Below are 17,080 nucleotides of genomic sequence, written 5' to 3'. Positions count from 1 at the left end.
CCAAAAAATGTCATTTGTATTTCCAGTACTGCCTTTATACACAGAAGATTTGTGCTTGATAGAAACTACAAGGGTTAATACTGTGACCTCCTCCTCAAGCTACTTCAACTTACAAGAACAAATCCTATTAGAAGTCTGAATTCCAGAACATTCATAGCTATTTAGGGGTAGAAATGTCAAGGGATCTCTTCAAATTTTTTTATTTCTCTTGAAGAAAACCAATCCTATCCTTCATGATAGGTGAAGATTAAATAGAGTGATCAGGGATAAAGTTAGTGAAGATTAAACAAAGTGATCAGGAACCTCTAAAAATTTCAGTAATCCTAAAATTTAACAGACAGGTAGACAGCTGAACATCATACCTGCAGTCCAGTCACCAGGCAATGACAGGGAGCATCCAGCTGTGCATTCAGTCTGTCCGTAACCTTCATAGAACTAGAAGGTGAAATCAAAATATAATCAAAAGACCGTTACTTTTCAACAGTTTCTTCATTAAAATGCAATTAATATGATGTTTATTTTCTTCCAATTGTTTAAATTTGAGTACCAAAACCCTCAGCACCTTCTAAAAAAACCGTGAAATATTAGTTTTATCACAATACACAGTTTTAAGTGCTAATATTCCATGTTCAGTTCCAAAATGTACTTTCACACAGCATGTGACACCTGTTTAGACTAAAACAGAAAACAGCAGAAGAAGCAAGAAAGAAGTGAAGAACCATAGCACTAGTAGTGACTTCATTCACATAATTTAAAAATAGGTTTGTCTGAGACAGCCAGAAATGGAATCCCTATGCCCCATGACAGCTCTGTGATTGCTATACACATGACAGGCTTCCCTTTTCTATGCAAAACGCATTGATACACCAGCACACCACTGAAAAACTTCAGGAAATTATGGAAGCTTGACATTTTAGATTTTTTTGCTTTCTATCCTTGAAATTTAATTTTAATTGAATTTATTTAATTTCAACATATTTGTTCTATTTTATGCCATTGTTGTTCAAATTTTACCTCCAAAATCTTATACTTTGAAGAGGCTCTGAAGATGAATGCAACATGTGCAATTTGATTCACCTCATGTTCAAAACAGCAACACTACAATATTACCACATTGATTATAAGATTTTCTACAGCAGTTAAAAATAGTTCTGTAAGCAAGGCAAACTCCAGAAAATTAAATAAAGTAGGAAATTTATTGCTTACTGAAGCCCACGAAAAAAATCTTTGCTCTAAGACAGGCCAGCTGGTTACTTCAGTTAAAAGACTTTGGGATGAATACAGAAATTTCAGGGGACTGAGAGAAACTCAAGAAAAGAGCATCCACTTGTATCATCTCCAAGAATACTAGAAAGAGCCATCTATATAATCAGACTGCTAGAAAAGCTCTAACAAAGCTGGAGCCAGGTGTTAAACTATTTAGGGTTTAGGACTTAAGGCCAGGCAACTCACCTGACAGCCAAGAGCTGTTCTCAGGAAGGTCAGTACACTTGCAGACACAGGTGCTGCTCCTGTGACCATCAGCTTTACTCTTCCTCCCAAACTTGCCTACAACAGACACAAGATACTGTGGACACCAAAAACATTTTAGAAATATTTCCAGAGTCATCTTCTATGACACCCTTAGCCACTGTTCACCTACAGTGCCACCCACAAATGTTAGACAGTAAAAGTTTAGTCTGCTATTGCAAGCTGTTTTTCTGCAGTGTTTCTAGTCTCATTAATGGCTGGGAGATACAGAATCTCAAACAAAGTATCTGTACATGGTGTCACTGCAATGCAGACTGCAAAAAGGAGCTTAAGCCATGGCCTTACAGTGATGGCTTTATATTTAACTGCCTTGTATCAGTTTCTCATACATCCTAAATGCTACAAAAAGCAGCAACATAGGCATGTTGTACAGCAAGGTTAAGGCCATAGCAAGTGAGTGCCAGATATAACAGCAGGCATGACTTACTAGGGACAAACAGGGAGAAGACAGTGGGGGTTACAGGTGGCACTGTGTCATACTTAGCATTCTTCCTTCAGAAGGACAATGTTTGCTTTCAAAGTAGTAAGAGAGAAGCACCAGACTGTTTCAGAGTGACTTCCTTAATACCGTTAGCTGATACTATGACAACTAAGGGAATTGAAAAAATGAGGTTGAAAATAAAAAGACAGCTCTGATTTTTACTCTGAGTAGCCAGGTAGTCTTAACTCAGTGAAAAAGACATACCAGATTATAAGTATTGGTAGGAAATCCAACAATTGCGAAGTTTAACTCAGAGGCTTTCAAGCATACCTGTATTTTACGGAAGATGACTTTATCCCAGAAACTGTTATTTCTAACTATGCCACTTCTGAGCTCTGCTTCTTTCCTCTTGGAAGCAAAGTCCAGCAGCCACCTCTTTATTGAAGAATCTGCCTGCCCAAAAATCTATTAAGAAAGATGAACTATGGTTAGAATTCTCATGGACTACCATTCCCTTTTTCTTACATTTGCATGCATAGAGACTCAACAGTGAAAACCAAATAAATTAAAACAACCTTTATTGATAGGCATCTTAATTGTAATAAGAAATACTTGTGAATTTTTATTTTGACCTCAGTTCAAGAGTTGAAATCAGCACTTAACTAATTCTTGATATCCATCAAACTGTGTGATGTTGTTTCAATGCATAATTTCTTCATTAAAATGTATGAATGAAAATGGATGGTTTACTTCTCTATTCTAGTATCATCAAAATTCAAATTGAGCATAATCCTCAGCATTTTCTGAAAAGAACCCTACCATAATACATAATGTAAAATATGGTGTTGTGAGGAGATGCAGGTCACTTCAGAAACACCAAATGGAGATCTGTCTTGCATATATAAATTTGCCCTTAAGATCACTTTTCAAAGGCTCCTTCCAGTTATTCTTAGGAAGCCAGAGAGCAGGCTCAATAGCAAGCCAAACATTAGTACATTGATTTGGAAAGAGGAAGACTCAGCATTATGACCGAAAGCATGCAGACTGCAGCATTATCCCCCCTGCTATGGCAATTCCCCAACCTGCTGGCTTCACATGCTAGGTCACTGGAAGGGCGGGTGAGGCTGAAACAGTGGAAGCCTCAGGGCAGCAGACTAAAGAAGCAAGAGGAAATCACAAGAACAAAGTCCCAAGCTTTGACTGTGCTTCTCCAATTCCAGTAGAGAATGTGTGAGCAGAATAAGGAGCTACATTTTAAGTACTAAAAGCTAGTCTCAGGTTTTGCTCACCTCCAAATGGATTCCAGTTGCACCATTTGTTCCCAAGCCAAACAGAACCTTGTGTTACTTGGTGTTTCTCTAGCCTCATGATCAGAGAAATTTCCTGGCTAAGACAGCATAGACAACTCTGCCATTTCTTTAGCAGTCATAGGATTTATTATATCCTTTAGCTCCCCTGGCTGTACCCTAAAAGTACTCAGTCACCCATATGCAAAAGGCCAATTAAAATCTGAAGCTCAGGAAAGAATCTACTTTCAAATTCCCATCTCAGTTAACAGTGAGCAGGCACGCAGTACACACAGGACAGTGAGGCTACAGACACCTCCCCAGCACTCCCAACTGGCTGGTTTACAGTTCTCCCAGCTAGAACACACTCTGGCTGCCATGTAGGAAATTTGTATGTGTCCATGCAAACATAGGCAAACACCTGACCTTGCTTTGCAAATTCCACTCCATGAGTCAGATGCTAAAAGTGTGGCATGCAGATGCCAAGCCTCATTTTCGTGTTGTAGACTAGACTTAAATAACTTGCTCAGAGCAAACACTAAGTCATGAATCAAGATAGAGAGAATCAAGTCCCCTAGTCAGACTTTTCAACACTAGTATTTGCTGCCTGAAAGTGTTTTAATGCAACTAGTACTATTCCCTGCACTTTCAGCTCTCTTTTAGAAAGAGATGTAGATATTTGTTAGCATGCCAATTTAAATATCCTAGACAAAGCAGTTACTCCTACTCTGGCAGCAGAAACTTTATGAAGTCTCTTAAAAGCCTGCACTCATGCCTGTAGACTTACCTTGTCAAACATTCTGTTCAACAGTCTTGGTACTACAGGAAATACAGTTGGCTGCAGTGTTTTTAGGTCATCCATGAGTAGTCTGATATCTCCTTGAAAGAATCCTATCCGGGCTCCATGGCACAGAACCACACACTGTTAGGAAAAAGTAAACACTCTGAAAACACAGGAGGTACAATGTGTTCCAGCTCTGTATGTATGACAGTCCTATGCAGTGCAGATTGACCTTAAATCCTCTCAGCTTCTGGACTAGTTTTGCAGCATTCTCACACTAAGACAGCACTAGAGAGATCAAGTAGCAAGACACATCTGGTGTACCCAAACCACACTTTCAAGCTTAGCACAGAAGCCTCTATCCAAAAAGGGCAGTTGGTCAAATAAGGTAATGCCAGTGACTCAAGAGCTAGCAAAAGACTGAAAAGGAAAACTTCTCCATTTGAAATAATTAGCAAGCTTATTTTAAAATATTAGACTTGTTTATCCCCTGCTTTATACCTAGAAATCCTGCATTTATAGTCCACACATGCTATTTACTAGGCCAGTGAGGATTTCTGCCTACTTGCTACTTCATTTCCAATCCTTGCACTCTGGCTTTCTTTCTCATTTCACAGGACTGATGCGAGCAGAGGACTTGTTCTTGATCAAGATGCTCTTTAGAAGATTCTAGCAGAGCCAGAGCTTACTTCTGTATCACTTCAGACCCACCTTAAGGTAGGCAGACTTAATCCTGTTGTGTTCGATATTTTATGTCTAGAAGCTAGGAGACTAGGAGCTTCACCACCTACCTTACACACCTCACCTTATTTTCCTACTTTTTTAGTGTTTAACATCTCTTCTCTCCCTTGTGTTTATACCTATCTGTTTTTATTTCTTCTGCTTCCTCGGTAACACCTGCTCCTTCATTCCCTAATATCCATCTTCTTCTTTACTGCATGAGACATGCTAAAGTGTCACTTTCCCCCTCTACCTATATTTTGCCAGCATCTGCTAAAAGCAGCAAATATATCAGTCCGTATGGACTTTACTAAGCAAGAACAGTGTATTTGTCAAGCCAAGTTCATTGACCCTCTAACTTCCATATGATGCCAAAACCAAGGAAAAATCAACTTTAAAACAGGACTGTAAAGACTGGTTCTCACAGAGTCTGTGTTCATATCTACCCCAAACAGCAAGAAATCTTTTCTACTTTTTACCAATAATGCCTTGGTTAATTTCCTTATGTAGCTATGCCACCTATTTTGTACAGGCCTCAACCAGCAAAGGAATACTGCAATCCAAACACTCTTCACCTTTTCTTTTAAAATGAAAGTTCCTATCCTGTTTCTACTGCATAATCAAGAGCAGAGCTGTTTGTATGCTCTGGTGTAAGACGGGAGTAAGACAGACACTGACGTATAACTGATATCAAGGTGACCAGGAAGAAAAAGTGCTGAATGCCCAAAGGCACCTGTAGACCTCAGTTGTGTACTGTTCCAAATCTTTGTAACATATATATACACACAGAGACACACACATATGAATACAGACATTTTTGCTTATATATGTATACACACACGGACTTTCTGTAGAAAACATAGGACTCCTAATGGAAGTCATGCAACAATTTCTGGCTTCATATGCATTTTTCATGCTTGCACAGATGCTCCCTCTATAAAACTTCAACATATGTATTTGCAATCTCACCTGAGGGAAAGGTGTTAATTCAACTTCAGTAAGTGCAGTAATTAATACATAGATTTCTTACATACTGTAAAGGCACAATGGAATTGCATCCATTCAATAATGACTAGCACCCAAAATGGGCCCAGAGGTCTTCAAGACTGCCAGCATTAAGACAACTGCAGCCCTTTCATTCTCAAAAACTAAGCCTCAGATTTTGCTATATGGTAAAACAAGTGATCCAAGAGAACTTCAAAGTTTGTCATTGACATGGCTTTAAACGCCACTTCCATTTCCTAGAAGAAAACTACCCTGAAACAAAATCCATTCCTCTTTACTGAAATTCCTTGGAAGCAATGGTGAATTTAACTTAAAATTAGTTTTGTGTAAGCAAACAGGATGCCTCCTTATAAAATAAAATTTTTAAGTTTGCAGACTAAAGAATGGCATGGATTTTTAATAATGCACTAATTATTCTGGAGGGAATTTCTAGGCAGTGTACATGTGCTAAGGGATTGCCTCATGTTCTAGTAAACCAGTTTCTAATTAACCCTAGCTCTAAGGTTAATGTTTATATTTTGGCATGAAAACCAATTGTCTAGAGCTCACCATGTACTGTTTATGGGACACTGCTTTCCTGAACCTTATTTCAAGCTTTCACACACATTTATAAGAGTCAAGAAGGAAGAGCATATTTCACCTGGATGCATTCTATAAGAAAAGTAAGCTTCTCAGTAATTTAGTACAACAAACAGATGCTTACCTCAACAATTCTCTCAAACATATGAGCCAGGGGCAGGAATGATATCAGCACATCATCAGAAGAAGGCGTAAATGATTTCTGGAAGTGTTAGCAAAAGTTTAATTCTCATTGAGTCTATTTTGCCTAAATAAACACAACAGTAAAATCTAGCATCTAAACTCTAGAGCACAGCCCCTACTTTGGTTTTGCTTGTAATGAAGCTGCATTGTTTTTTTTATTAAAGACTACAGCAACGACTTTCTAGTGTGAGTAAAGACACAGCAGAAACAATAATCTTTTAGAGTTGAGTACAGTGACCAAATTATTACAACTTATCATTCATAGAATTCTGAAAAGAAATAAATTCTGATATAAACCACACAGAGTTCCATTACATATATTGGGAGAGTAGGGGGACAATAGAGATTAAAATAGCATTGGTTTGAAAAAATATACTTTCATCTAAGATTAGGAAGTTTGTTTACCTTATTTACCCCAAGGTCAATATCAAAAGTACCTTACATGAGCTAACTGTGAGACCAGTTGCTTAATTTAGAAACAGTACTCCTTGCACTAATGAGAAACACTGTAAACCCATGGCAGAAGGTAACCTACATTCACATCAGGATCATCCTATCATTTTGGTTACATCAGAACAGACTGGAAATCTGTTGGGTTCTTGACCCTGGCAGAATAACCAATAAACACTGACTTCTGACTAGTGGACCAAGAGTGCTGTCAAGCAACATTTTCACTTGGATCTTACTAAAGCTTAAGACCAAAGGTAGAGACTTCAATGTTTGTTTACCCATGAGATTATTTCCCTTCAAGCAAGTCCACAATGTTTATACTTTCAGTTTACCTCTGTAGATTTGATAAAAGCTGAAGCATTGCTGACTATGTTTTGATGAGTGATCATAGCTCCTTTAGGGTTTCCTAAGGAAGAAGGACATCAGGATTCAACAGGGAAATTCAGATCCTTGAAGTTAAGGTAGCAGTGGCAAAACGAATGTGATAGCATTCTTTGATACGAATACATTTCTTTGTGTATCAATTAAACAAAACACTGTCAAGAACAGCTGGCAGCAGTTAAGTAATCAGTTTATGATGAAGTCAACTTTTTAAGGAGTCCGAAACCTTAAGAAACCATATTTTTTGATCTGTCTCTTACTCAAAACTCAACTCTTCTGTGAAGATGCAGCTATCAAATCCAGATTAATTTCTGTTCTCACATCTGTTTTAAACATATAGCTTGCTGCTGTATTCTTTCCTTATGCTCCATGCCAGTGGGTATGAACATCACAAATGTCAAGTGAGTGACACCTAGACAGTCTGTTTTGGTCTTACAGCAAGGTTCTTAGACCTATAGAACAATTTTGCTGATAAAGTACAAAAAAACCACTATGGAAGAATTGATAGTCTGATGCAGAGCCCTTATTGTTTTGTAAATATAAATTCAGTATTTGTTTCTAAACCCAAAAACATTAACACCTCCACCCCCCAATACTGCAACTCTGTATTAATAAACAGGAAAAAAGATTTAAAAATCCAAGGGAACTTTACTGTAACACTACCCCAGCTGCTACTTGCCAGAAAGGTGCAGCAGCAGGGGGAAATCTTGGAGGGGAAGTAGGAGGGCTTCTGAATTAATTGTGCACACACAGAATAATAAATTCCACATAATGTAACAAGGTGTACCTGTTGTTCCACTGGTGAAACAGATGATTGCTAGATCTTCTGGCTTTGGAGGCTACAAGAGTTAAGAAAGTATTAGTATGGTTAAGACAGCAAGGGAAAACATTTTCCTGGACGAAACATCAGGGTACTAGTGTTATTTCTGAGCTATGGGAGATAGGAAGATTTGCTAGCTTGATCTAAAGAATGCTAACCAGCTTCACATTTCCACTTGAATCAATGTCACACTTACCATAGGTTTTTGCCTGTGTGCTCTTCCTAGCTCCTGCAGAAAGGAGAAGAGAGAAAGTGTAGACATAAACATGTAGCTTTCTTGTTTTAAATTTACCAAACATTACTAAATACTGTAATACTTCATTATGTGGACTCTCTGCTAAGGCATTTTAACCTGTTTAGCAACCCAGTGCAGCAATCCCTGCCCATGGCTGGAGGGTGGATGGGAACCAGATCTTTAAGGTTCCTTCCAACCAAACCATTCTGTGATTTTCTGGTTAATGTAAGAGTAACAAAGGCTTTAAAGCACATTTCAAAAATACAGAGAATAACTACCATGTTCTACAAATGAAAAAGTGATAAATTATCTAAAACTCACAAGGCTTTTCTCCAGCTAATAAACTAGAAGTCACTCCCCAGGGAAACTCAAGGTTATGATAAGACAGACAATCAATCAATCCTATACCTCATGCAAAAGATGTGCCACCAACAATTATTGGTTAAATGAAGGAAGACTGAGTTTCATTGCTGGTTTGAACTTTCTATACAGGAGAAACTCATCCAGAACCCTTTTTCCTCCTTAGTTATTCAGACCTGACCACTGATGTTAGGGTTCTTTAGGCAGAAGGGAAAGGATACCAAAACAATCCTTTTACCATCAAGGGTATGGCAAATAAGAGGAAACATCTGCAAACCAATGTTCAGTATCTATGAGCTTTAAAGTTTCAAACCAAGACTTAACTACTGTCATGCCTATTTAAAACTAGAAACAATACTGGCTTAAGGACAAGTTAAAGAGGACCTTCTGTTAAGTGTATCCTTGGAAGAAGTGTATCTTTGAGGACAGACACCAACTTCACCACTGCCTTTACATTCCAAGTATATAATAATAACATATGCATTCCTTTGAACCCTAGAGTTCTTTAGTATCATGTAGCTCTTGAATTTACCCAAGGAGGTTTAAGACAAAGGGAATGTCTGGAAAGACAGTTAACATTCCCATACCTGTAGGCCTGCCTTTTTGAAAGGGTGCATTATGCAAAGATTTACCACTATGGCAACATAGCTGTCTGCTCAAAACACACCTCCACATACCACTGATAAGCTCAGTACCTCCCTACACCCTGCTTTGAGTAAAATCTGGGATTTACTGAATATACAAGTCTCCAGACACTTGTTTTGATCTCTTACAACGAAACTCCACCATCTCTTCCCACTAAAGAGCCATTTATTTACTCAGCTACAAGTAACCACATGATACATACAGATACTGGGCATCAGAAACTAAGCTGATGGCTTCTAGGGCATTCACAGCAGAACAGTTCACACAACCCATGCACAGCTGAGCAAGAAGCTCAAGCCAGAAATCCAGAAAACAACTACTCAAAGCTAGAAATAATCATTCTAGTCTAAGCTCCTAAACAGCTCATTGTTACCTTTCAGGAGACAATCTAAGTCACTAACCCCTTAAAAAAAACAAGTGACAAAACTTTCCTGTTCAGGGAAGGACTACTACAATTATTTAAGCTTGCCTCTAACTTCTTGTCAGAAATTTAAACAAAAGGCTCTTGGAACACCTATTACTTAACACTTGATGTTTGCATTAATGAAATAAGAGCTATATACTACTACTGAACATCATTACTTACACATACAAACACCTTTTCTAAAGGCAACATTTACCCTCAGTTTTGTTTTTCCATAGCTACAAGATCCAGTGGATAGCACCTTCCTCTGTCAAAAACTGCAGTTCAGCTCAAGGAAAAAATCTCATTTTATTCTAACAATTTACAGTTGGACCACTCTTTTTTAAAGTTTAACCCAACCCTTTCGCCAGTGAACTGTAAGCCATTTAACTCTAGCCCTACTTCATGTTTTTAGCCCTGTTTTAACCTGGCACTCTTAATGAGGCCAGTTTGCCAGTCAGTCTTTTGAGAGAAGGTGTGCTGACATGTTTGTATCTTTACCAGAAGGTGGCCCTATTAACATAGCTGTCTTAACTGGTATGAAAACAAGTTCAGTGAAATGAGACATTTCACACCAGTTACTGGCACCTGCACAAGACAAGTACATTTATCTGGAGATAGTCAAAGTCTAGTGAGCCAAGCCTTCATCAGAACTGCATCTGGAACCAGCCTAACCCCAATTTCATAATCTCAGAGCAAAGATACCTCATGCAATTTGATCCTGGAAGAAGGTTCTCCAAATGAGTGAAGTTATGAAATAAACTTGCATAAGAGATCTACGCACACAAAAGCTACATGCAAAACCAAAACTTGACACCAGGTGGTTAATAAAAATGATTGCTACTTTCAAAGCCTGAAAGTTCATCCCCCTATATCACCATAACCTTATCCTGAAAGAGGTTGACTGACATGTTCCTTCTCTCCCAGAAAACATCTTGTAGATGCAGTGTACAGGGAAAAGTGCCATTTTTCACAAGACCAAAAGCTACACAGGCTCTTCTTGAAATAAGAATTTCTGAAATATTAGTCACAGTATATAATTATTACATTATGCTTCACATGGGCAAGCCTTAACACTCAGATCTAGTCTTCAGTCTTGGACTATGCTAATAAGCTTTCATGCTGTCATTTTGGTATATCCACTTTTATACTTTGAGCACTGTGAAATACCATTAGCAAGTTGTTTTCCTCCTATTATTTTTTATATTTTGAGTAAACTTCAATCCAAGAGATAATTAAGGATTTTGAAACTAATCCATGGCAAGCAAATGGGATTAAAGCAGTTAAGCAGTTCTTACCTCTATTTCCCTCATGCTGAAGACTTCCACACCACACTTTTTACCACGTTCCACAAGATCCACATCAAAAGAATCCATGATAACAATGGTGTTGAGTATTGGAGTTTCTCCCTTTTCCACACTGGTTAGCAGAAGTCTGGCCTTGTCAGGTTTGTCACAGAAAACCAATGACAAGTCAGCTGATGAAAAAGAACTATATTATCAAGATGACAAATTCAGTTTAGACTAGATCCATACGTACTTCAGTATGTTGCAATGGAAGGCTTTTCTGAAGAAGGCTACAGCTCTGCCCTCACTCAGCTCTGCCCTCATATATTCAGTTGCTGAGCTACTGAAAGTGTCCTACCTTTGTTCACAATGTATGTAATAGCTTCAGCTCCCAGTGTATCATAGAGTGGCACCACCACCATGGAGAACGCATAGCATGCCTGTTCAATGATAACCCACTGCACAAAGAGAAGAGATAGAAGTCACTACGTTTTGCTTATTGCAACAGACCTCCACGAAAGATTCATTTTTAAAATCTAACAAGGAAGCTAACAGGACACAGCTTACATGGACAAGTCTTTTTAGAAAGTGGCAGTTTTTATTGTTTTTTCACTTTGAATACCTACTCAATTTTTATCTGTGGAAGAAAGAAAAAATCCCCAAATAATAAAGAGCTCTAGGAAAGAATCCAATAAAATTCAATCCTATCCGTAAAAATAATATTAAGTACTTTTGAAAAAAGCAGTTAATGTTACCTGTCTCCTTAGTTTACCAACTAACAGAAAGACTTTGAGCAAGAGTACAGTACTTTTTATTGGGTTTGTGTTATTGAGGTAGGCAAAGCTTTCAATTTTCCTTATTACCATAAATCAGTGAAGGACTCACTTATGTCTTGACCACACGTTAAATTTATATACACATAGTATTCCTACCCCTACATAATGCACATCTCATTTGATGGTCAGACATGCAACACATGCAATTAAAGTCCTTTGGAGAGTCCGCCCCAGAAAGTTTCTCAGCATTGCTCAAAACTAACCATTCTTATTTATAGGAAGACTTCTATTAAAAAATGCAATTACATCCCTGCAAGCTGCAGTAAGAAGGATTTACCTGCTAACGAGTGTAGTACTCAATAAACATAATGAATATTGCAGCTTTATGATGTGTTGTGAGTTATGCTTTACAGCCAACCTATTTTCATCCAAAGTATCATCAAGGTAAGACAGTAATGCAACTCTTTTTTTCTGATAGTAACTCTTGGGTGTAGTTTGTAACCAACTAGCTACACCAAAATACAGAATAGCATGCAACTTCTCAAACAGGAACCTCCAGACACATGAAGAGGTGAGCAGAACTAGAACTTCTGATTTTCCCATCAATGACTGGCAAAAACTCTCAGTACCTTTAGTCAGTCCCAATGACAGGAACAAAACAGCATGCATCTTTAAAACTTACCAGAACTTACAACTCAACAAGATTTGCACTAACAAGGGTGTTTCCTTTACCCTCCCTCAAACTGTTACACTTTCCAGGGCTTTTCAGGACCAGCAGCCACCTCACCCCCTCATGATGACAAGTTTAAATATGATTCAGCTGATTATTCCATAAAATATCTAATAGAGACTATGTCAAAGTTGTCAAATCTCAGTTTTACAAACTGTTTATTAGGGGTCAGTTTCCCAAAGTACTCTATTGATTCAGACAGCCTTAAACACAGGAAATTTTTCTAACAGCATTCATGCAATGGGCAAGTTGTACACCTCTTGTCCAAAAAGACTTCTTATAAAACTAGTGCAAGGCCAGCTAACAGGTAACTAGACTTTCATGAAGACATTACACATATTGGTAAGTCTAAGCAGGCACATTTATAATAGCCATAAAAGGGTCCACTGAATAGCTCTTGCTAAATGGCATCCTCCAGGACATGTAAAAAGGGAACAACTGGGCTGCTGTTCAGCAGCCAGAAGTTTAGAAGTTATTTTAATAGGGTAGGGGTCTACTACAAAAAGACTTCAGAAACTGCACACAGCCATAAAAGCTTCCTTTTTCAACCTGCAACAACTCTTGCACATCATTCTCAACAGTACAACCAGCATCTTTATTTTCTGGGCTACCAAGACACGTTTTTCCATTTTGCATCTAAAATTATGAGTAAATGTAAATATCAAACCATGACACTCAAGTGCTCTCAAAGCCCAAGCAAGCAACTAGTACTAAATATAGACAGTCAGACTTTTAGTTTCTTTTCTCACATGGTTCTGATCCTCTGTAAGGGAAAACCATACTTCATTGTTGTGTTTTCTCTCAATCAAAACAAAACCTCCCCACTTCTAGAAGAGATGACTGTTTTCCAGGAACTCAAAGTAGTACTTTTATTTACAAATCCAATTTTTGGTTTTGCTAGGATTTTCCCCATTAGGGGATTTCCCCAGCAGCTGTTCCCTGAAATAACAAATGTGAATAATTTCATACAAAAAAAATCTTCACATATTCTCCTGTCTGGATTAGTGATTATGACTGGGGTGTCACAACACCCATCCAGTACTTTTGAGCAGGGAAAATCCCAGATTTAAAATTGATGGTTAAAAAAAATCTCTTAATCTTCCTCCTGAACCAACTCAAAGCAATACAACTTAAGCACTGTATTTCTGTGATCCAAGAGCAAAACTCCATGCTCTCCTTCAGAAATACACTAACCCAGCAGAGACCTTGCACACTTAGCTCTATAGAGAAACAATTCAAATGGGCACAACAAAAACATCTGTCTCCCTTTTTTACTTCTGGTTCATCATGTTGTATGCACAGGAAGCTGAACTGTAGAGTCTGTAGCTCCATGTCATTTAACAGCTTCCTAACTGAATATTCCAGCCTTCTTTATTACAGAAATAAATCTACGGCTGTTAGAAATAGAATTCCATCAGGAAAACCCAACAGCTTGGGAGTTTCTTAGGGTGTAGCCTGAGAGAGAAAGAAGGAAGCCACAGTCACTTGTCATACAGCTTGCATTTTAGTGACAACAAGAGACCAAGACAGTGATAGAACTTCTAACCCTGTCAGAACTGTGGATGTCCTTTGATAATGGCAAACATAAACAAGAGTGTTTAATTAAGAGGGACAGTATCCTTTTGATAAAGGGTAAGAAGCAGTTCCCTGTCTTAATATAGGTTTACACTGAACTAGCTCAGTGCAGCAAGTACTAGCTCAAACTACTATACACAAACCTAGGTTAGAGAAATTCAGTCCTATAAAACAGATTTAATAAACAAGTCTAGAGAACATATACTTACTGAATATTTTACAATTTTTTAGAAAGGGCAATCTAGAACCACTTTATGGGTTAAAATGCATAGGCACCATCAACCTGAATATCCCCATGGCTGTCTCAGGTGATTTTTAATTGTGCCACCTTAAGTCTTTCTACCCACTTCTATTAAATTTATTTCCAATTTTTGCCTTCAGCAGCAGTTTTCCCCTCCCAGATTCTTTGTGCCCAGGACCTCTGGCAAACACAAGAATTATCACCTTAACACATTTTTGTCCAAATATTTAATCACTAACTGTTCCTTGGTGTTTTAAAAGTTTAAACACCTCCTTGTGACTTCCTGTCACTTTCAACTATCTAGATTCTCCTATGTTACTTTTAAAGAGAAACCAAACAGTGTTTACATTCACTAAGAACTACATTCACTTCCTATTAAACAAGCTGCTTCTATAACGTGGAAAAAAGATAATTAGTTAAGTTTTTCTGAACTCCCTGATTTTTTTCTGCTCTCCAGCCTTCTGCATTTAGCTCTAGGGGCAAAAACAAAAAAAAAAATCTCCAACCAAAACACAACAATATATGACAACCATGGTGTCAACTACTAGTTTTGGTTCTTAGGTAAAAGGTGCCATGTCTATAGCTCATGGGTCTACAATGTCAGTCTTTAGGCTTCTCCTAACACCAAATGGGCTCTCAGTAGGGAAGTACACTACCAAGAGATAAAGGAGTAGGCCCTTTTAGTAATGGCCAGACCACAAATACACAAAATGATAGTTTAGTTACCTCAGGTCTGTTCTGTGAAAAGATTCCTATGTACTGAACATGAGATGGTTTGAAGCCTCGGTGCAGTAATGCAGAACCCACATACTCAGCTCTGTCTGAAACCTGGAGGGGCAAAAAAAGAGGGAGAACAAAAAAAATAAGAGCAAGCTCATAACTGCTAACTCTCCTCAACAATTATTAATTGGTATGAATGAGAGAGAAGTTTTTTAGACTATTTTGGATGCCCTTTGTGACTGACAGCCTAAACATTGCAGTGCCATTACGTGGCACTGATTGTAATTATTACACTTGCACTCAATATGCAGCAGAAGAAACATTTGATCCAGTGAAAATTGAAAGTGTTAAGTATAAGTTTAGAAGTTCAGCACACAAACACAGAAAAGGCTGTTTTGCTGTATGTGTGTTAAACCCAAGAAGTGACCCTGGAATGATTAAACATAATATTTCAGTTTAATCACAGGCATTACTTACACCCTCCTTTTACCTCATTCAGTGCCTATGAGAGTAGCATTTCTCCCTTCAAAAAGCAATAGAACAAGGAGCCAAAACCCACTTAGTTCTATTAACAAAGCTTGGGAAGGCAATTTTCTTAATTATTTTTGTATAGCACGTGACTTGAAACTATGTTAGTCACATGACCCCAAAAGCAAAGCTTTAATAAAAGAGCTTGTGCCTAACAAATTCACAGCAAAGTCACCTTGGGAAAAAAGTGAGGTCTGTTGCACACAGAAGGTGTTTAATGACCTTAACAGCATGCAATAGGCAAGGTTTATGCAAATTAGAAGACCAACTGATTAAATCAGGAACAACCTAAGTGTGCACAGCTGTTAATGGAGATTTGCATACAGATATTTTCAGGGATCAAGAAGCAGCATGCTGCTAGTTAGAAGCACATCTGCTAGCACCCCATACAACTGTCATTCAGACTATGGAGACAAGGTGTCAGCAAGCCCAAACATCACCTGTAGAAAGAACTCCTGGCATAAACTGAGCCTCTTGGAAGCAAGCACAGTCTGAGCCCCTGAACATTACTTCAAAGCTGCTGCTTCACCCAAGTTCTAAACAATTCAGCATTGAGATGCCAAGATAATGGTTTAATTTCAGAATTGTTTGGAGTTCACAAAACAGGTGCAGGAGGTGTTCTTTCTCTCCCTTGCACATAAAGGCTGTTCCTTTAAGACACTGTAATAGGAACTAGCACATTTCTGCAATATTCTGCTACTACTTTAAAACATATAAATAATTCAAATTTGTTATATCACATTACTGGATTTTGTATCAATGGTCTCAGCAAACAAAAGCAAGTCTAGCACTAAGAGGCTACCTCTTTATAGGAGATCCATTCATATGGCTGGTTCGGTTTTCTAAAACCAAGACATGGACCATTATCTAAAAAAAAAAAAAGAAATAGTCACTCAAAATTCAACTCCAACTCCTCTGTTCTGACACCACTCTTGGTGTTAAGCCCCTAGATTCTCAGCACACACTTTCAGATGAAAAATGGGTTTTTTTCAGGGGTGCAGGGAAGGAAGCTGAGAAAGGACAGAGGCCACAAAGTTTAGACCAAGGAATACAGCACTGACTTTATTCACAGAACTCTGTTTCACAAAACAGCAATTTAATTTGTCCTCAAGAAAATTCACATCCAATACATTCATCATATTGCTAGACAGAGACCCTCTAAGCCCAGCTGCACTTCAAAAGAGTTCAAATACGTAGTTCCTGACATATTTAAAATATTATCTTTAATTTTAGACTTACTTGATACTTGTAAACCCCTTTGGAAAATATCATAAACTGTTCTCACATCATCATAGTAGTATGACAACAGTTCGTCGCTGCTGAGAAGAGAGGACCTTCGAGCATGCTCACTACCCTAAGAAAGGCAAGCAGAAAGGTCAGATACCCCTGGTGGCTTGAAGGAATACTCTTCTTGAGAGAACTTGA

The 17,080-nt window shown here is 38.1% G+C and overlaps 1 protein-coding gene across 3 annotated transcripts in view; it reads right to left on the bottom strand.

The window, feature by feature from the left end:
- ACSL1 (acyl-CoA synthetase long chain family member 1) overlaps nt 1-17,080 on the bottom strand; it is a 37,498-nt gene that overhangs the window by 6,024 nt on the left and 14,394 nt on the right. For 2 of the 3 annotated variants that reach the window (XM_031062652.1, XM_005415530.2), the window contains exons 3-15: nt 16,895-17,009; nt 16,458-16,522; nt 15,134-15,235; nt 11,444-11,543; nt 11,098-11,276; nt 8,353-8,385; nt 8,124-8,175; nt 7,288-7,361; nt 6,447-6,524; nt 4,025-4,159; nt 2,282-2,416; nt 1,453-1,548; nt 363-435 (exon numbers count right to left, since the gene is read on the bottom strand). In XM_031062652.1, the coding sequence (XP_030918512.1) occupies nt 363-435; nt 1,453-1,548; nt 2,282-2,416; nt 4,025-4,159; nt 6,447-6,524; nt 7,288-7,361; nt 8,124-8,175; nt 8,353-8,385; nt 11,098-11,276; nt 11,444-11,543; nt 15,134-15,235; nt 16,458-16,522; nt 16,895-17,009 (1,237 nt within the window). The remainder of the gene's footprint in view (nt 1-362; nt 436-1,452; nt 1,549-2,281; nt 2,417-4,024; nt 4,160-6,446; nt 6,525-7,287; nt 7,362-8,123; nt 8,176-8,352; nt 8,386-11,097; nt 11,277-11,443; nt 11,544-15,133; nt 15,236-16,457; nt 16,523-16,894; nt 17,010-17,080) is intronic. The other variant, XM_031062691.1, reaches the window with a different exon arrangement.

Source organism: Geospiza fortis, unplaced genomic scaffold (assembly GCF_000277835.1).
Source record: "Geospiza fortis unplaced genomic scaffold, GeoFor_1.0 scaffold40, whole genome shotgun sequence".
NCBI classification, from domain to species: Eukaryota; Metazoa; Chordata; class Aves; order Passeriformes; family Thraupidae; genus Geospiza; species Geospiza fortis.
The sequence above is the reverse complement of the archived record's forward strand: the minus strand, read 5'-3'. Positions and strand labels throughout refer to the sequence as shown.